The sequence below is a fragment of the Mauremys reevesii genome, linkage group 1 (genome assembly GCF_016161935.1).
Source record: "Mauremys reevesii isolate NIE-2019 linkage group 1, ASM1616193v1, whole genome shotgun sequence".
Lineage (NCBI taxonomy): Eukaryota > Metazoa > Chordata > Testudines > Geoemydidae > Mauremys > Mauremys reevesii.
This window is the reverse complement of record NC_052623.1, coordinates 104,571,863-104,593,086: the sequence shown is the minus strand read 5'-3', so window position 1 is coordinate 104,593,086 and position 21,224 is coordinate 104,571,863. Positions and strand designations below refer to the sequence as shown.

At 40.6% G+C, this 21,224-nt stretch overlaps 2 protein-coding genes across 5 annotated transcripts in view; one reads left to right on the top strand and one right to left on the bottom strand.

The window, feature by feature from the left end:
* The window catches only part of ITGBL1 (integrin subunit beta like 1), a 216,250-nt gene extending 205,617 nt beyond the window's left edge, over nucleotides 1-10,633 (bottom strand). Inside the window, exons 1-3 of the mRNA XM_039528318.1 lie at nucleotides 10,341-10,633; nucleotides 6,988-7,301; nucleotides 5,263-5,474 (exon numbers count right to left, since the gene is read on the bottom strand). Coding sequence (XP_039384252.1) covers nucleotides 5,263-5,474; nucleotides 6,988-7,085 — 310 coding nt within the window. The 5' untranslated portion in view covers nucleotides 7,086-7,301; nucleotides 10,341-10,633. The remainder of the gene's footprint in view (nucleotides 1-5,262; nucleotides 5,475-6,987; nucleotides 7,302-10,340) is intronic.
* Nucleotides 1-21,224, top strand: part of NALCN (sodium leak channel, non-selective) — a 386,003-nt gene that overhangs the window by 569 nt on the left and 364,210 nt on the right. For 2 of the 4 annotated variants that reach the window (XM_039528290.1, XM_039528256.1), the window contains exons 2-3: nucleotides 8,439-8,566; nucleotides 9,393-9,472. The exons of 1 other annotated variant lie outside the window; for it this stretch is intronic. The gene's annotated coding sequence lies outside the window, so the exon portion shown is untranslated. Of the gene's footprint in view, nucleotides 1-8,438; nucleotides 8,567-9,392; nucleotides 9,473-20,365; nucleotides 20,451-21,224 lie in introns of those variants that run through there. One more of the 4 variants, XM_039528271.1, reaches the window with a different exon arrangement.

Genomic DNA, 21,224 nt, shown 5'->3' with positions numbered 1-21,224 from the left:
GCCTTTGTTATATGCGGGATCTCTAGATGCATATTACATTGAAACTATAGTATTTTTTATATGTGATAAGTTATTCTATATAGTCTGTACCTTTTATTTTGCTGCACTGTTTTACTGCATGTAGTTCTATTGTATTTTCTTATGTTTCATGCATTTTTAATTCCTTTACTAAATCTCCTGTAACTTTTTCTCTCTTTTAAATAAATATTTCTTTTTTTGAAGAATTTCTGCTTATGTGTTTATCCTTGATTAGAAGGCTGTATCCGTGTCCTTTCAAGGGTTAGCAGGACTAGCTTGCTCTGGGGAGCTGTGTGCAGGTCAGAGACAAGCACCCTGGTAATACTCTGGCAATTCCTTTAGAGCGAGCCACAACCTTGATTACCCTTTTTTGTTACATTACCTACAAATCTGTCTAATTTAATTGGCACCTAAATCTTAGGGTAACAGAGAGTCGTAAACACAGTTACTGTTTTAGCAGCACATGGAAATAATCTAAACCTGTAAAATTCTTGCTAGGAAACAGAGAATCCTTTCAGTATTGATGTTTCTAATGTAAAAATTCCTACTTCCATGAAATCCCTTCCCTCTACACTGAACAGTAGTTCTCCTTTGAAAGGCACACACACAATTCTTCTACATATTGTGGTCAGGTCCCCTCACTCATTGGTAGCTAGCAACTGCCATGACAGAAGTTTCTGCCTTTGCTGAGGAGACAGGCAGGCAACTAAGAAGGCCTCAACCTCGCATCTCCAAAAATCCTTATTTTCTAGCAGTCAAACCCTTTGCTTTTTAATTCAGCTTTTTGCTATCTTAATTCTCTTATCCCATCCCTTCCCACAATGCAGAGCGCACTCCCTCAGCCAAGGAGCCTCTCAGGCCAGGTGCACAAGACAGAACACACAGGAATGTCACTAAAGTTGCAAGCACAGTTGCAACTTCAATGCTGCAACACAAGTCCTACCTTTTCTGTCCCACCTTGGTGTAGCTGGTGTGAGAGGAGCCAACTGCAGAGGCCAGTACTCCACATCAGACTAGCATCTCTAAAACTGCAGCTGGTCTGCCACAGAGTCAAATACAAGACCAATGAAAGAGGCAGGCCTCAGTGGCAGCAAGAAGTATAGGGAACAAGAGCAACTATGGCATCACAATACTCTCTCTAAGAAGCATGAAAAGGCCATAAAAGAGAGAATAATGGGACAGAGCCCTTCCCTGCTTCTCCTCTGCACTACATCTCATGCTCAGTTCCTCAGGCAATTCCCTTTTCTGTTTACAGTGCTTACCCAAGGTGATGGTACAGATGTGGAGAGTCCTAGGCAAGCAAATTGGAATCTCCTCCGCCCTCAGTCTCTCTTTCCCTTAGGAGAGCAGCTTGGATCTGGTTAGAGTCACACCTAAGGCTCCTTCCACCAATAATTTTGTGAAAAAAGCAAAGGAACCCTGCAAAAGACATGCAAACGGGGTACTAAAAGGGTTTATTTCTTCTGTATATCACCTCAGAGAATTCCTCTGAAAGGGATATTAGGCCCTCCTGAAGGCTCAAGGGGAAAAAAATCCAACAGGTGCAGTAAGCACACAGTTGATTCCAGTTCCATCTCCTCTTTGTACATCATTCATGAGAGTCCTTTCATCTACTACCCTTCAAGGACCTGCTAACACAATGTCCACTCAAGTGAGGAAATTGAACACCTAAACTTAGCAGCATGGATACTGAACAAAGCTAATTGAGAAGAACTGGCTATTTCTTCAGTCTTCTCATATTTAGGAAGCAACTCATATCCAAAACATTTCATTTACATGGAATCATTTAATAGGCTGGGCACAAATAGAAGCACTAACCACAAGGCAATCTACACCTCTTCCATTCTGCAGTTCCTTTAGGAAAGCCTGACTGTGGCCTTCATGGACAGCATCCTGAAGGCATGTGTGGTAAATTGGGTAATAAATTGGGTGATAAATGGCAGAAACATGTAACACTTATATTTTGTTGTGTGTTACCCTGTAATTTATAGATTATATTTTTAATTTAATCATCTGCTCTCATATAGGAGCAGAACTAGTGTCAGGTAACCCTCATATAGCCAGATTTCTCAAAGTAGCTGAGGGAAAAAAAACAAACTTTCCAAAAGTATTCAAGTGTCTAACCTGAAGCCTCAGTCTGTCACTTCAAGATTCATATTCCATCCCTTTGAACCACTGAGGAGTTCAGTGCACCTCTTCTTTCTACTATGGTACTTTTTAAAAAATCCATCACTTTCTCAAAGAAAGCTTCCTCAAAGCTGTGGCAGTCAATCTTCAATCATTTTTAAAGACAAAATTATCCTGAGAACCAGATCCTGAGAAACAAATGAGTGTCTGTCAGAGTCACAACACTGTGTTTCCATCATTTGGCCCAAATCCAGAAACTATGACATATCCAGAGAGACTTTAAACTTTATAGTAAGAGGACAGAACAGAAGTAGTACACTTGAGAGTATTTATCATCTTTGGTTCAAGGTTGGTGCAGATCTATTTGAATTAAGCAGGAAAGAGTACCTCTATTAGTAAGCATTATTTTCTGGTTATTGGTTTTGATTCATACTATGTTTTATTTACATTTGATTATTTTTAAAGAAGATGTAACAGTAGCTTTTGGAGTGAGTATATACTGACTCCTGCCAACTGACAGGACTATAAACTTATACAACCCTGCCCCATGTCATGTGACTAGGACTGGAAATAAATACCATGTGTGCATCACATCTTTATTAAAACCACCTCAAAAAGTTAACTAGGTAAAAATGTAGTGTAGCCTAGTAGACTGAGAACATGACTGGAAGCCCAGAGATCCAGAATTATAATCAAGGCTCTGCCACTGACTTGCTGTTTGGCATTGAGCAAATCTTTCAGGCCTGCTTTTCAGAAGTTCTGAGCACCCTAAACTCCAGATGAAGTCAGCAGGAGCTGTAGGTGCTCAGCAGCTCTGAAGATGAGACCCTTCACCTTTCTTGCCCTATCTATACTGCAATTAAGGCAGAGGGCTGTGATTAAATAGTTTCATATCTCAATTCTCACATCTCAGAGTAGAGAAGGCCACTGTCAGGTCTTCTGATGATTAATGAATTAAAGTTTGAAAATGTAAAGTGCTACATAAGTGCTAAGTATTATTTTTATTATTAGAAAAATCTCAATCTCAGTTCTCCCCTTCTAACTAAACTACTGATGAAGCTCTCAGCTACTGATGGTGGCATTAGCAGGTGCAGGGGCAGGGGGAAAGCCAACAGTAATAAAACTTTAGAGCAGTTGGATTTGGAATGAAATCTTAAAATATGAGTAGCTTTCACTTTCATTCCAAACGACCACCCCACTTCTACACTTAGTGAAGTTGCAATACCAAGCTGCAGATTTTTAAAAATAAAGATGCATCAGAAGATCTAGATTGGAGAGAACAAACCACATAATAAATGTACCCGTGCTCCCCTAAATTACTTGCATAACTAATCTTGCACTGTTGAGCAGGGTGCATATTAAGCACATTCTCCATGAAACTCGTGTCTCAGGTGCCAAGTACAAATATTTTTCTTATAACACGACTCTTGATCTTTTCATGTTATTATTGGACTTCTTATTCTTAGCTACGCTGTTGCTAAAATAAGTGTGGTTTTTTTTCCTATAAAATTTGCCAAACCCACTGCTGGAATGCATTTGTATTATCATGTTACTAACGGAATTCCTGTAACATTCCCACTGACCTAATTGTGGGTTTTGGCCTGAAAAGATGACACGTTTATGCAAAGCTGCTAAAGATGTTTAGGCAGGGACACTTGAAATGAATTTCCCTTGTGGCCCCTCTTTCATCAAGGTGCATCATCAGGGTGCATCCCCTTAGGAATGTGAGGTGATAACATTCATTCCTCTTCTTTTCTCACATCCTATTCTGCAGCTGCTAAAAAATTCCCAGATCTGATTAAAACAGTTCAGAAACTTAAACTAAGACAGCTGGAAAGATGCAAAAGTGACAAGGTTAGATGCAAACCTGTTGGGCATGTTCCTATGATCACGAGCCCAAATTATGTGTCAGAAATGTACATTCATGTGTCTCCCATTGAAGTCAATGGGATTAATGTGCATGTATCTAAAAACAGAATTTGGCTATTCTGCCTTAGTCCATATTTTGTAAAGTGACATATATACTTAGAGAGACATACAGATGGTTAATAATAAAAGCCGGCGCATTTTTAGGATACCCAGCCATGGTGTAACTCTTATAGTGGTCTTTCCCCAACTACAAAGTTGCTGTTCTATATCCACTGGAGGGTGAAAGCAAACAAAACTGACAAGTGAAGCAGTGTTTAGAACTAATTTACAGCCCTGGGTGAAGGCAGGGCTGCCCAGGGAGGGCAACAAAAGGGACAGTTTGCCTGGGGCCCCTGTTTGAGAGGGCTCCCAAACCGAATGTGGTTGTGACAGGATCACAGAGCCACTCAGGTTTGGCCTGGCTGCCTCTTGGTCATGAGGGGCAGCCGGGCCAAACCTAAGTGGTGCTATGATCCTATGCACCAGCTAGAAACACCCAGAGTGGTGAGTCAGGCCCAGCCCATCAGGACAGGAGCCACTGCTATAGGGTAAGTGCAGGGTATGCACTCACTCTCCAACCACCCTGCCCCTTCCTGTTTTTGTACACTTGTTTTTTTGGTACAGTGCAGGGAGGGCACAGTTTCAGATTTTGCATCGGGCTGCCAAAAACTTCGATGTGGCCCTGGGAAAGTTTACATGGAGGGTCAAATTGTGTTCTCCTTCCTCACGTAAGTAGTCCCAATGAAATTAACAGAGCTACTCACATGTATAACACAAGCAGGATCTGCTCATTTATCAGACTCAAAATGGATTTGCAATGCCTCCAACATGAGGAACCTCCTATGGGCTTGTCTAGGCTACAGGTACAACCAGTCAAGGGGATCCAATTATAACATACATCATTTTGTGGGAGAGACGATCCCTTAACTGTGTTCCCAAGCCCCACTAAAGGCTTTGATGTGTCAGCAAACAGACAAAAGCCATGGCCAGGGACACATTTACAGTCCTGGCTACACTCTAAAAATGGAACTGTGCTACTTCCCCTAACATATCAGTAATTGTAGTGTACGGAGTTGCCACTGGTGTGAGAAGCTATCAGCCTGCTAATGGGCAGGGAAGATGTGGATAGAGATGCCAGGAGCTTGCCAGCTAATGGGCAGCAGCCTCACCACACTGGGAAAGCCTCCCCGAATACTGTGGCTTCCTTACCTGCACAAGTCTCGCCATCATAAGTCTCACACACCCACTCGTGGCACTCACACAGCGGACCGTAGTATTTGCCCGGCTCAGTCACTTGGCAGATGCAGACACCGCAGTCACATTGGCCTCTGCCGCTGCACAACTTTCCCCCTGGGACACGACACCTGCGTTCCGATTCAGCACGGGACAGTCTACATGAGGAGGCGCTGCGGGAGCCACTCCTGCAGAGGACAACAAAGACAACCAGCTGCAGACAAAGTCAGGTGCTCATAAATAGAGTGGATGAGATCAGAGTTGGGACAGAGATCCTTACTGTTGCAGTGGATTTACCCATTACTTTAAAATTCTTTTATTTTTGTATTACCTGCAGTTTTACAGCCATTTATTTAGCATGTAATGGCAGCACAGAAGCTAATAATTCAAAGCACCATGATTTTTGCCCTTTGAGAGCCTGGAGGTCAACAGCTGGGTTATTATTAATCCAGTGTGTCACCCACTGGGACACATTACACTGAATTGTAATTATCTTGCAAGGGGCTGGGAACCCATCTGCAAACTTACATTGGGATCACACGTTTGTGATAGATTAGGTAGATATAGCTGGTTAAATGATGGATTACATTTGGATTTGGATTATTCTAGTGGACTTGAGACATTAAAACTGGAGGGCACAAAGCCAAAAAATAGCAGGATACAGATGCCAAATTAAAGTTTTTGCAGCTTCCTTGTACCAGGATATGTTGGGTCCAGATTTGTTTAATTTATTTATTTAAATAACAGAAGTAAAAGTTGTTCTTTAATTGAATGGCACAATTTATGGGTTAATGGCTCAAATTTGGCAAGATCCAGCAGGAGCCAGATGTCAAATCTGAATTTTTGCTGCTCTGTCATACTGGAGTACAGCAGGGTCTAGATTTTTAAGATGCATCAGGGGCATCTAAACATCTTGCCTGTGGTGGCATTAGGATTTGGGGGGGGGAGGTTGGGATAAAAACCTGGCCAGACCCCATTGTGAGATCTAGGCATGGGCAGCACCATTACACCAGGATGATCTGAAGGTCCAGATTTATTGGTGCAGTAATAGCATCTGCACTTGTCCTCAGGCATTAGAATTTATGTTCCTTGAGGCCAAAAATTTGTTGAATCCAGCAGGAGCTAGGTGCCAGATCTGGTGGGTAGGTTGTGTGTACTGTTCGTGGGGTTTGGTTGATTAGTTTGGGGTGGGGTTTTTGGGGGGTTTTTTTTGTGCCATTGCACCAGGATGTAACCAGATCCAGAATGTTTGGTGCACTAGGAGTGACTGGACTTACTGTCTATTTAGCCAGTTGAATTTGGAGAGTTGGGCACAAAAATCATCAGGATCCAGCAGAAGCTATCTTTTATCTTTTCCCCATAGATACCTGCATATTTAAGTTTTGCATGTACAATGAAAGATACATTTCTACATAAACTATGTGATCCAATGTCGTGTATATTATACACATTTGTGATCCTAACTACAATATAGTGCACACATAACTTTGTATTATATATATACACAATGTGTGTGGGTATTATACATTATGTGACTAATTTTCAACAGATAATAGCAACAGGTTGAAAATACTCCATCCTTTCCTGTATGATATATACAAAATTTTAGATTTTTGTTGCTTGTGGCAACTTGTTATCAGTTCAAGTCCAGCCTATAAGGCAATTGCTAAATAAACCCATTAATTTAAAAGACAAACTTACCGCAGGGATAGGGAGAAAGTTTGAGGAATGGCAGGCAGCAGAGTTAGAAGTGAAGCAGTCAGCAGCAGCACCAACTTGAGGAATCCCTGTGCACACATGTTTAGATCGCAGGCAGTGACTGAAGAAGTTTGAAGTTCTCTAAGAGAGTTCCACGGACAGACAGACCCACTGGGCTTGCAAAGCCCTGAGCTGGCCAAAACCGGCTTCAACACTGCTTCCCCTGGTGCTGCAAGTGCCTTTGATTAGCTGCCTGGAAGCTGGATTTGGGCAGCACTCTGGGAGGAAGATTGGTGCCAAACCCCAATGCTCACAGTCTAGGCAGGAAAGTAATTAGAAACAGTTGTACGGCCAGATGGTTTATTTTGACATAAAAAGTGTCCTATTCACAGATTGAGCGAACTATCTCTGTCTTGAAATACAAGCACTATAAATATTTGAGGAAAGTGTACTTGAGTTAACTTTGATTAATAGATGTTTGAGATAATTTTAGTAATGTGATTGGGGAAATGTACATTTGTCAGTTTTGGCAGATGACATTAACAATACTTTCCAACTGTATTTGAGTGTATTGCCAGCAGTCAGGTAAATGCTTTACACTTTTAGCATGAGCTAAAATTATGTGGGTACATTTTTCCCCCTTAGTTCTCAAACATTATGTGTTATAAGCTTTACAGTGTGACATTCAGGGCTGTCGAGCTATGACAGTTTGAGTGACTGCGATTTCAAAAATATCAGTTAGCTTTTAAAATGCCTCATTAAAACACCCAGCTCAGGCTTTCATCCCAAGAGTTAGATATTTGGAAATACCGTAAAATTAATCCAAAATGAGGGAGTCTGCCTCCAAATGAGTGTGACTTGGCAGGACTGGCCATAACATTTCTTTATACTTCATAGAAGTTTTAACAGTTTTTGATCCCTCTGATTGTCCTGAAGAGTCACAAATTGCCCAACATGTCCCTGAGCCTGAATGGTATTGGAAAAACTTAAAACTTACACCACAGAAGAAAATTCATTAGTAGAATATGGGTGTTCTAGAAGATGTACTTTCTTCCCCCAATAATACAATTCAATTTTTTGAACCAAGTCATGCTATTGACATTAGAAGCGTTTGTTGGTTCAAGTTCCTGTTCTGTGGACCAAGGTTTTCAACAGCTCTGTCTAACTGAAGAATCTTTTATTTATTTATTTATTAGAAAACTGCAACAGTACAGTACAGACTATATATAATGTGCTAGAAAACATTTGACATTTTAGTTAAATAACTTTAATTCCATGACTCAGATGTAGCATTTGCAATAAGTTAAAATAGCTGTATTATAGAGAATTAGTATAGCAAACTCAATGGAATGTACTCTATTCCTAGGCCTCCTGTTAAAATATCTGTGCCTGCCAGCAGTCTACTTAGACCCTTCTGCTAATAGTAAACAGAATTTTTTACTTATCTTTACTAGTCTCTTAGGTGGTGAAGGAGTTCCCAATACCAGTTGTTGGTAGAGATCCCGGGTTTTATTTAAAAAAAAAAAAAAGTTTTCTGTGGAGTGCAAAGAACAGATTTGCTGGAAGTTAGCCAGAATTCCAGGTAAGTATAAATTCTGGATGTCTTACTCTTTGAAAATAAAAGACTATGGTTATCAATCCATGACAACTCAAATAAAAACATATTAGATTAACTATCAAGGTAAAACCCAACAGGCTCTTATTTTATTATAATGAAGAATGCAGTCTGTTCATTGCAAAGTGCAGTATTCCTTCACTTTCTATTTCTATGTTAAAATTTTCTACAATTATGGGAAAGATAGTTTACTACACATAGCATTGTATTATAAAGTTTTGTTAAAACATTAACAAGGACAGTGAGGGAATGCTCTTCTTATAGCTTTGTACCAGCCTAACTGATTTCAGGTGTGTCAATAATCTTGGTTGGCAACTCACCTGAGCTTAGTTTGTAAGATCTGCTTGACCTAACTGGAGAGAAGAAAGTGTGATTATTCCTAAAAGAAGAACAATCCAAACTTTTGCCGTTCATGCAGATGAATACTTTCATGAGTCTATGCAATGTGTTGAAAACCTCTCCTGCATAATAGTCAACAATCATCCTCTGATCTCATTATATCTCTAAAAATGATATAGAATCAGCACCTATTGGAAACAAAACTTGTTTCCCCTACTTCCTCAAAATAATTTTTCTACCAGGGAACCCCAAACTGGCTGCTCAAATTTATTTTGTGTGTTTGCTATTGTAATTTATGTTATTTTTTTTTAAAAGAGAGTTTAAAACCAAAGGACACTTATCTACATAAAACAATATAGATATGACACTCACTTGTAGAAATGTGTTACATAATTGTACATGTTTAGCTCATGTTAAGGAATAAGTTTTAACACATTATTACTTCATTTTACAGCATTATATGTTGAAATTGACAGTCTACTGATTACTGATGATAATATGGATCCGGATCCTGATCCTGCAATGAGATCCCAGGTATGTGCAAATCTCACTGAAAGACTGAGAACATAGTCTTTATGACCAAATCCTGCAAGCAGTTATGCTTGTGCTAACCTTGCTCAATGGATGAGTCTGCTCACAGGTACAAAGTTAAGTACTGATTGCAGGATCAGGGCCTTTAAAAATAGACAGAACCCTGTATTTTGAGTTCTTCTTTAAGGATGGGATTAAGTGCTATATTTTTTCAATACTTTTTAAAAGTTTATTTGTAGTTTTGGGGAAAAACAAAGGCAACAAGTTTGAAAGGGAAAAAAATTACAAGAACATTGTAGTTGTCAAAAAACAACTGTTAGAAATCCAGGAAATTCAGAGTTCAGGTAAAATGAATAAGAAATGTTACATTTGAAATGATGGAAATTCAATCATTTGGCACTTAACTTACCTTGAACTCTCCCACTAAATTGTGTGTGTGTGTGTGTCCGTCCGTCCATGAGCAGTCTGCAACCTATGGCTTATATCTGGGAAAAAATACTGTCCAGATACAGTGACCATACCACTCCCACTTTTTTTTTAATCTTCCCCCATTCTCCTCACATAAACTAGTGTGCAGTCTTTGACTCTGGACATGTTAAATTTGGAGAAGACACTGTAGTTATACAGCCTGAGGGTGGAGTATCAAGAATGTGCATGCACCCCAGAGCACTGGCTTTATAATTGTTTTCAGATGTACGTGTCTCTGATTCCAAATGTGATGCTTCATTGCTGCCCTTTAACCTTTGCTCTTTTCATATAAATGCTAGGATTTGAGCCTGAGAGGTTTGTGTACAGAGATACACTAGATCTGTGTTAAATGGCACGTGGTATCTTAAAGAACATAGAACAACTGGGCCAGATTCTCATTTACCTTAAAGCCTGCTCTGCATTTCAAGTGCAGACAATTCCTAAATCCTGGGTTTAGGTGCTGAAGTCCCAGCTTTAGGCTCCACTGTGAGCTACAAAGCTCCCACTGAATGCTGTAAGCACCTGAACTCAAGTTTTCAAGGTAAAACCTCCCTCAGTATCTAAGTTTCTGTCTCTGGGCACACCCGCTGCTGCCTCACTTTGAGTCCATCTGCCAATCTCCCACTTAAGCCCCAGAGTGATTCACAGACAAGGGGAAGACAGACATTTGTCCATATAGGTAAGTAGTGTGCGGAGCCTGATCCAGCAGGTGTGCTCAGAGGTCACCAACATCATCTGGTCCTATTCAAAATCTGGAGTAGGGAGGCAGCAGTGGTGGTGCTCAAATTAAAACTTTTAGCCCAGTGATTAGAGCACTCACCTGGGATGTGGGAGACCCAGGTTCAATTCCCCTCTCTTTCAGAGGTTGGGAGAGGATTTGAATAGAAGTCACCTACTTCACAAGAGCAAGCTCTAATTACTGAGCCATAAGCTATTCTGATGCAGGACTCCCCCAGTCTCTCCTGTTGAAGCTGTCCACTGTGGATAAATAATGAAAGTGTGATTAGAGCAGAGGAAACAGGACCAGGGTCTCCCAGTTCAGTGCCCTAACCACCAGGCTATAGAGTCACTTCTTTTTTCTAGCCCAATGATTGTGTCACTGTGGATAAATACTTAACTTGTCAGCAAGAGAGAATGGCTCTGTAGCTTACTGGTTAGGGCACTGAGATAGGAGACCCATCATCCAGTCCCCATGCTCCAGTTGCTCTTTATTTATTCTGAGGGAGCCCCACATCAGAATATCCCATGATTCAGTGGTTAGAACATACTCCTGAGAGGAGGGAGCCCCCTGTTTAAATCCTTCTCCCCATCAGGCAGAGAAGGGGGAACTGAAGTTGGGTCTCCCACATGAGAGTTCTAACCAGCGGGCTAAGAGTTATAAGGTTGGCCAGTACCTCCTGTTTTGTGTGGAGTGAGGCAGGCACCTAACTCATTATTGCAAGAATCTATGTAGGCATTTAAACCACCTGACTTCAGGAGAGGGGTTCCTGTTCATGGATAGCTAAGCAGAGATAGGTGCCTATCTCTGAGAGAGGGCAGGGCTTAGGACACACCCTTCACATTGGCATTTCCTTCTGGTTGTCTTAGGTGGCTCCCTACTTCCTGTGCTGGTTTTTGTGGATCCCATTGTAAGGGGCCTATATCTCCACATTCATTATGTGGGGAGCCTAGGCACCTAATTCAGGCTTTGTGGATAGCAGTGGTATACCTGGGATTTTCTAAGGGATTAAGTCCCTTTGTGGTTCAGAGCCTAGGCCCCAATCCTATTAATACTTACACACATACTTAATTTTATTCAGTGAGAGTAATACCATTGAAGTCAACAATATTATTTGCAGTGTGGAAAATTAAGCACATGAGTAAAGTGCAAATTAAGCACAGGAGCAGGGCTTAAGGACTAGATTCACTAAGGTACTCAGGATTGCAACACCTAACTCCTAGATGCCTTGCCTCCCTATGAAATTTTCAGTTAGGTGCTCAGGAATCCCATGTATTGCATAGTCAGAGGTGACTAAGAAAGGGATCCTCATAAGCCAGCAAGTAGCTGTCTAAGCTACTCAGGAATGAAATGCAGAGGAAAGGACAGGGCTTATGGGTCACATACACAAAAGACTTAGGGACCAGGGCATTCACCTGGGAGCTGAGACACCTGTTTTCAGATCCCTGCTCTATCTGATTCGGAGCAGGGACTTTAATGCTGGTCTCCTATCTCACAGGTGAATGATCTCATCACCAAGCTATTGGGTATTCTGGAGTGGGGAAAATCTCTCAGTCTCACTCTGTTGAAGCTCTTTCACTGAGTATAAATAATAATATAGTCATTGTGCCAGAGAGAGTGAGCAAGCAAGAAGCAGTGAGAGATTGATTCTACAGCTCAATGATTATAGCACTCACCTGGGCTATGGGAAAATAAGGTTGAAGTCCCTGCTTCCAGAAATATTTAAAAAGGTAGTTAGACACTTCAGACCCTGTGTGAATCTAGCTTTATAGTCCAGCTCTTCAAAGATAAAGGAAAGTTAGGAGCCTAAATACCTTGGAGGATCTGGGCCTAAGTTACTATGCCAGCTGCAAAGCAGAGGAGAATTAGGACATAATCTTGTAAACTTTTTGGGGGCAAGGAGTGTCTGTTACTATTTGTCCGTATCGCACCAACTACAATATCACACCAAAACTGGTTGGAATCTCTGGGTAATATAAAAAATAATACTAATAACTAGGGCTGTTGATTAATCGCAGTTAACTCAAGCAATTAACTTGAAAACATTAATTGCGATAAAAAAATTAATTGTGATTAATTGCAGTTTTACTCACACTGTTAAACAATAGAATACCAATTGAAATTTATTAAATAGTTTTGGATGTTTTTCTACATTTTCAAATATATTGATTTCAATTACAACACGGAATACAAAGTGTACAGTGCTCACTTTATATAATTATTTTTATTACAAATATTTGTACTGTAAAAATGATAAACAAAAGAAATAGTATGTTTCAAATCATCTCGCACAAATAATGTAGTGCAATCTCTTTATCATGAAAGCACAGCTTACAAATGTAAATTTTTTGTTGTTACATAACTGCACTCAAAAACAAAACAATGTAAAACTTTAGAGCCTACAAGTCCACTCAGTCCTACTTCTTGTTCAGCCAATTGCCCAGAAAAACTAGTGTGTTTACATTTACAGGAGTTAATGCTGCTCACTTATTATTTTCAATGTCACTTGAAAGTGAGAACAGGCGTTCACATGGCACTTTTGTAGCTGGCATTGCAAGGTATTTAAATGCCAGATATGCTAAACATTCGTATGCTCCTTCATGCTTCGGCCACCATTCCAGAGCACATGCTTCCATGCTGATGATACTTATTAAAAATAAATGTGTTAATTCAATTTGTGATTGAACTCCTTGGGGGAGAATTGCATGTCTCCTGCTGTTTTAACCACGTTCTGCCATATACTGTATTTCATGTTATAGCAGTCTTGGATGATGACCCCAGCACATGTTGTATGTTTTAACAACATTTTCACTGCAGATTTGACAAAAAACAAAGAAAGTACCAATGTGAGATTGCTAAAGATAGCTGCAGCACTCGACTCAAAATTTAAGAATCTGAAGTATTATCCAAAATCTGAAAGGGAGGAATTGTGGAATCAGAGGTGAAAGTAAGCCAGTATGGTCCGGTATGGTGTACCGGACCGGCTTCCGCAGGCCAGCGATTTAAAGAGCCTGGGGCTGCCGGCAGCAGCTGGAGTGGAGCCCCGGGCCTTTTAAATTGCCGACAGAGCCCCGGAGGCTCCCAGCTGCCACTGCTACCCCAGGGCTTGAGGCTCTGGTGGAGATTTAAAGGGCCTCGGGCTCCACTGCGGTAGTGGTGCCTGGAGCCCCTGGCCCTTTAAATCACCGCTGGAGCCCTGCCGCCGCTATCCCGGGCTCCGGTAGCGGGGCTTGGGCAGCCATTTAAAGGGCTCAGGGCTCCCAGCCGCCAGAGCTGCAGCCAGAGCCCCGGGCCCTTTAAATCTTGATTTAAAGGGCCTGGGGATTTAAAGGACCGCCTCTTCTGGTTGAGGCCCCGCCCCTTCTGGTTGAGGCCCCGCCCTCCTGCTCAGGACTCCGGCATACTGGTAAGTCTTTTAAGTTACTTTCACCCCTGCGTGGAATGTGCTTTCAGAAGAGTTAAAAGAGCAACACTCTAATGTGGAAACAACAGAACCCAAACCACCAAAAAAAAAAAAAATCAACCTTCTACTGGTGGCATCTGACAAATGATGAAAATGAATGTGCATTGGTCCGAACTGCTTTGGATTGTTATCGAGCAGAACCCATCAGCAGCATGGATGCATGTCCTCTGGAATGGTGGTTGAAGCATAAAGGGACATATGAATCTTTAGTGCACCTGGCATGGAAATATCTTGGGACACTGGCTACAACAGTGCATTGCGAATGCCTGTTCTTACTTTCAGGTGACATTGTAAACAAGAAGCAGGCAGCATTATCTCCTGCAAATGTAAACAAATTTGTTTTGAGCGATTTGCTGAATCAGAAGTAGGATTGAGTAGACTTGTAGGCTCTAAAGTTTTACATTGTTTTATTTTTGAATGCAGTTATTTTTTGTACATAATGCTACATTTGTAAGTTCAACTTTCATGATAAAGAGATTGCACTACAGTACTTGTATTAGGTGAATTGAAAAATACTATTTCTTTTGTTTTTTTACAGTGCAAATATTTGTAATAAAAAATAATATAAAGTGAGCACTGTACATTTTGTATTCTGTGTTGTAACTGAAATCCATACATTTGAAAATGTGGAAAATATCCAAAAATATTTACATAAATGGTATTCTATTGTTGTTTAACAGTGCAATTAATTGCGTGATTAATCACAATTAATATTTTTAATCGCACGATTAAATAAGAAAAGTATGTATTTTCTGCGGATTCTTTATGGCTATAAAGAAAGCTTAATCAGCACAGTTACTGAATAATTAAGAGTGAAGCATTTTAATTTTTGTGGTCACTGCTGAGGTTAAGGGCTTGTCTACACAGGAACGTCCAGGAAAATAAATCCAAATTAACTAAATGTGTGAATTTGATGTGGCTTAATTAAACCACATTAAACCCCTGTGTGAATGCTGTTATTTAGAGTTAAAGTGGCCTTAATTCAGTTTATTTTAGTTCACTCTGGAATGCTACTTTGATTCTGAATTAGTGTGTTCACATAGGGGTTTAATGTGGTTTAATTAAGCCACCTCAAATTCATACCTTTAGTTAATTTGGATTTATTTTCCTGGACATCCCCATGTAGATAACCCTTAAATTGTTTATTACAGATGGATAAAGTTGTTCCTAAATTTTTGTTTATACCTCAGCGGAGGATTACCAGAGGAACTGAGAGGAGCAGAGAACTCATAACTGAGCTGCTTGAGGAGAAGGGGTGAGCAGAGCAGTTGGACTGACCTGTCAGAGGGAACAGAGAAAAGGAGGCAATAGAACTCAGTTGCCAGTCACAGGGGAGGAGGTGGAACAGACTATTATAGCTGATACCCATTTGAAAGGGAGGTCAATGGGTCTACCAATGTCAGCCACACAAGAATTTGCTCTGGGATAAGGATATGGGACCAGAAAGAAGCATGCTGCTGAACATGAGGATGAGCCTGAGCTTGAATGTATTGTCTATTAGTTCTTTGATTAGAGGTCTGTGGTGATAGGGATGGTGGGAGATTGGGGGCTTGTCTACACTGGCAAGTTTCTGCGCAGTAAAGCAGCTTTTTGCACTCAAACTGCAGATGTGTACACACTGCCAAGCCACTTAGTGCACAGAAACTCCTCAGTTGCAGCCCTGCAAAAAACCCACCTCGACGAGAGTCATAAGGCTAGTTGTGCAGAGGCTCCTGCGCTCTATTGCCAGTGTAGACACTTGATTGCTTTCTGCACTGTAATTGGCCTCCAGAGCTGTCCCATACTGCCTCAAGTGGCCGCTCTGCTCATTGTTTTGAACTCGGCTGCCCGGGAGAAATTAGCACCTCCTCTTTCAAAGCATCGTTTCTGACAGCCCTTGCGTGCTGTGCTGATCTGCTCCGGGACACAAAGCAAACCATTGATGTGCAATGCTCACGCTGTTGAACACAGAGGCAACTGTCTGTGTGTGTGTGTGTGTGTGTGTGTGTGTGTGAGAGAGAGAGAGAGAGAGAGAGAGAGAGAGAGAGCAAATCGCCCAGGGAGGGAGGTGGGGGCTGATGTTGGGGTTTCCCCCTTCCCCTGCCTAAGGACTGGTTGCTTCCTGCTTCTATCTCAACTTACAAGACAGCATGCTGACACATTCTGTGTCCCCCATAACACACTCTCTCCCCCCCCATATACACACACACTCCCTGTCACACCCTCTCCCCCACCCACGTCAGTTGAAAATCGCTGACAATGTACTAGGATACCTATGGAACAATGGGATTGGGAAACCTGCATCATGTGACTCTGTGCCTGCCCCATGAGGCATTGCAAACCCTTCCCAAAGCACCCTCTGGCCCGTTGCACAGTGGGGCAGTTACCACAATGCACTGATGTCTTTGCCGTTGGAAGAGCTGCTAATGTGGATGTGCTCCAGTGTCACAAGTAGCACAGTGTGGACATGCAACAGTGGTTTAATTCCAGCATTTTAATAAAAGTGGTATAATTTATGTTGCAGGAACTTGCCAGTGTAGACATACCCTGGGTCTGGGCTTTGCAGCTACAATCAGATAGTTCAAAAGCTTTATCATTACTAGCAAAGCAAGTAGCAGTTTAACTTCCTAACCAAACTAGTGAAAGCTCAATAGCAACTTTTAGAGGTTAGCAAACTTAGCAATAGCGGTAAGGCAGTTTGATTTAATTTTAAGAGGGAGAATAAGATTTGCAAACAATGGGGCAAGGTTAGGTAGTTTAAAGGCTGTTATTTTTGACAAAAAGGCAAGCAAGGTTTTAACTTGCCAACCAAGCCAGAAAAGGTTATGTGCAGCAAACCAGAACTTGATTTGAACTTAGGAGGCAGGTGGCCTCTTTAATATTTTGTTACGGCCTTGCAACTGCCAGCTTAACTTTACTGTCCCCAGGACCAGGTAGCTTAATTTGCAAACTCATATTTGACTCACAAACTATTTGTAAAAATGTCATACACACAGAGAAGTGGTTAACTTAAAAAATAGCTGAAAAATATCAGAACTCTTCAAAAATCCTATTGGGTTCTTTTTGGTAACCCTCCTACCAGCACCATCAGCCTAAATCAGTGTTGGGCAACCTGCGGCCTGCATGCGGCCCGTCAGAGTAATCCGCTGGCGGGCTGCCAGACAGTTTGTTTACAGAGTATTAATACTGAATGTCCTGAGCCAAGTAAGGGTAACTCACCATATGGTAGACCATATGGTAAAGAAGTGTATACTAAGAAATATTACAAACTGAGATATGAACTCACTTTTCAGAATTCATGGAAAGCTGAGTACCCATGGATTTCATGTCAGAAAGATAAAATGTCTTGTGTAATTGGCAAAAAGCATCTGAGAAGATTTATAATAAGGCCAGGCCTACTGTCAGTGGACGTAAGACCTTTAGAACTCATTCCCTACATGTACATGGCTGCTCTGCTCTGCACTGAAATGCATGGAAGCAGAGAGTGTGTCAGTCTACAAATATCGTTTCTTACTACATTGCTCCATAAAATACAAAATGAGCGATCCAATAATTTGCCAACATATTTATCGCCACCTATGCAGTTGCTAAACATGATTTCGGTTTTCGAGATTACAAAATAGTCTCCCAATTACATGGTCATAAATTATTTTAACTAGTATAAACTATATTAGCACCCATGGAGTGAAAACTTTATAGAAACAATTAAAAAGCTTCTTAATGAAGTGGCTCAAAAATGTATACAGAATGCTAGATTTATTACTGTGCTTGCTGACAGATCTGCTGGCATATTTGTAGTTGAGCAGGATTTGATGTATGTCAGATGTGTGCAGAATAGGACACCTTATACTCTCTTTGCTGACATGACATGACATGATCTGGAACAGCTGATGGTTTCACATAGGGAAAAGAAATGCCTTTAGGGGTTATGGAGATCAAGGCAGAACAGCTCAAATCAAAACTGGTTGGCCTGAATTTTGATAATATAGCAGTGAATATGGGATATTCAAATAGTTTGCAGGCCAAATTTAGTCAAGATGTTGTGCTTTTGTAGTGCACTGTATCAGCCATAGTAATTAAATTGTCATTCTGGGACAAAGAAAAGACTACCCCTATGTTTAAGAGTTTGATAGTGGGAGTGAGCAGAGGGAAGATAGTTTACTATTTAATACAATGGTAATGATGTACCACTCTTGCTGTTGAGGCAAGTCGGAGGGTGCTTTCTCCCATTTGGTACCTATTTCAGAAAGTGAGTCAGGGTCTGGTGTACCCTAAGTTAGGTATATTCTTAAAGACAACAAGTAAGGTAAATTTGGGGGCACATGTTTTTCAGGATGGCCTCAATCAGTATTGTGACTGAATTCTCTTACTTTTCAAAGGGATAATCTAATTTTTCTTGAGGCCATGCAAAAGCTAGCCAAAACCAAGGAAAAATCATGAAAATTTCATTTAATTTTTTTTTTACTAGAAATGCCATGCTGGAGCTCATAGCAATGGAAGATTGTTCCAGCCCTTGATTCTGAAAAGTCATCCGAAGGAATGGCAAATTTAAAGAAATAAACATTCCTGGGTCTCAAGAGACAAAATAATAATAAATTAGATCTAATGCTTGAAACTACTATTGAACATATGGATGCCAGATTCACCAGGCTAGAGCAATCACCATTCATATAGTTTCAATACTTTGATGTCACCTACTGGCCTGCCTACTGATTTAAAAAAACAAACAAACCCAACAACCACAATCCATTACTACATTGCTTCTGGGTACTCAGCATTTTTTAAATCAGCCCACATATGTAATTTTTTGTAGAATTAGAACCCTGACTTAAGGTATCCAATTTGGAAAATCATAATTTGGGTCTTTTATTTAGGTACTTATATATGGATTTAGGAGCTTGATTCTAGGCACCCAAGTTTGAAAATTGTATATTAATCCAAATTACTTGTGAAGGTGAATTGATCTTATTTGTGATTTACTAAACAGCAGTAGACCTCTGACCTATACTGTTGTTCTACAATAGTATCATCCTGGCCACTTAGTACTAAATTTCTTTATGACATGTTATAAGATCTATTTTTAGAGCTGAGCAAGCATTTAATAACAAATACTTTATTAAATGAACATTCATATTATTAAAACTGCATCATACAGATATTAATGAAAAATTAAAACAAGTGAGGTACAAACACAGGTAAAGGGAATTAAATAAAAAATCTAATCAAACACACACTGTTTATTAAGGTGATGGTATTGAACCAGGCACCATGTAATGAAGTTCCCAGATCTGGCTCATTCATGCAAATCCACAAATCTCTGGGGCAGCCCCAGGAATATGGTGCAAGGTAGGGTCAGGGGATGAACTCCTTTGCGTGTCGATAGACAGAGAGAGCACAGTGTGCTGGGGTATTTTTGTCCATCCTTGCATGGTCTGCAGCCATCTTGCCATGCTACTTTTTAATATAATGAGTGACTGAAGGAAGGCCAAATATTAGAGAGATTGTGACATTTCATACAACGTCAAACCACTTTATGCTCAGGATTTGGCACTAAAAAATATTCACACACACAGTATTTTGCAGTATTTACCCAGCTTTACCTATTTTCAACCAGAATGAGATAATTAAGATATATATTCTGCTCTGGAAACATGCATATTTATACTGATGTCATTGAAAGGAACAGTGACAATGGATTTTTATGAAACTGGATGGGTTTTGGTCCAAAACATGAGTGAACTCCCTATACAGCTATTGTTATCTTTGGTTGGGAAGGGACAGAGCAGGAGGTGTTCGTCATCTGCTTACCCCTGAAGATCCCTGGTGTGGCTAAGCCTAGAGGCACCTGCCACTTTAAGTGTGTCATTCACCACCAGGAATCATATTCCTCTTTGATAATGTAATCATTTAGGGCAGAACTGTGCCTTGGACCATGCCTTAAAGGAGCATAAGGGAGACTAAGAACTCCTCCACCTCTTTAAGCCCCTTTAAGGGCTATCCAGATCTTGCAACTAGGCATGCCCCAAAGTGGGTGCTTTGAGCCCACTACTTTTCCCAGGTGTAGGTGGATAGACAGAGCTAGGGCATGGTTTAACCTTGGAAACACTGATTTATTAAGTACCTTTCATCCAGAAAGGTCCCAGTGTGACTTGCAGATCATGTCACAGCATCCCTGGCTCCAAAGCTACGGCTAAGGTTGAGAAGAGAAGCCCACTGTAAGCTCTTATTTTCAGTTTCTTGTAGCTTTCACAAACTTTCTTTCAGAGCAGAAGCTTCAACGTGGTTAGGTTCAGCCCAGTGCTGAAATTCTTTTGGAAAGACTGAGCAAGTTCATGTATCTGTTCTAGAGTTGGGTAAGTATAAAGCAACCTTCTAACCTTTTCTGCATTCCAGTAAGAAAAGGAGTTTAAGGCCCAAATTCTGCTCTTACCCACATGTCGGTGGGAGTTGTATGCATGAATCAGAGGCCAGACTTTGGCCCTAAATATTCCAAATAGACATATAGCTAGTTTTCATTGATTGATAACCTCTTCAAATTACAAAACTGACTTAGCTATGTTATTCGTATTTAATAAGATATGCTTGACCACATGCCTAGATGATTTTCTTGACCTTTTAAAATTCCTATAACTGCTTCCTGAGCCACAAACATAACTATACAGAAAAGAGGAACTGTGGCAAAATAATGGAAAGAATGATATTTTCTTTACAAGTTTAACTGCATATTTCCACTGCCCGCACAACTCTCTTTGGTTCATATTCTACCATTCTTACCACCTTACTTGATGAATAGCCCCACTGAGGAAAGGTTAAAGGTATGTTTGAATATGAGTAAGCATGGCAGAATCTGGCTATTTGTTAGCAGATGTGGTGATGTACAGATGTAGAACTATTAAATCAATAAGGAAATACAATTTTTCCAATGGCAATATAATTGCAGCAGTTCTGTTGCACAAGATCACATCTGCTGACACAGATTAAGATTTCATCTGCTAGCACAAACTAAGATTAAGCTGTAAAGCTTCAATGTTTGCACCTGTCTCTTCTCATCTGAGTGATAGTACCACCAGCAGCATAATGCTGCTTAGCAACAAAGTACTAAAATATAATGGGGAGGAGAAATACAA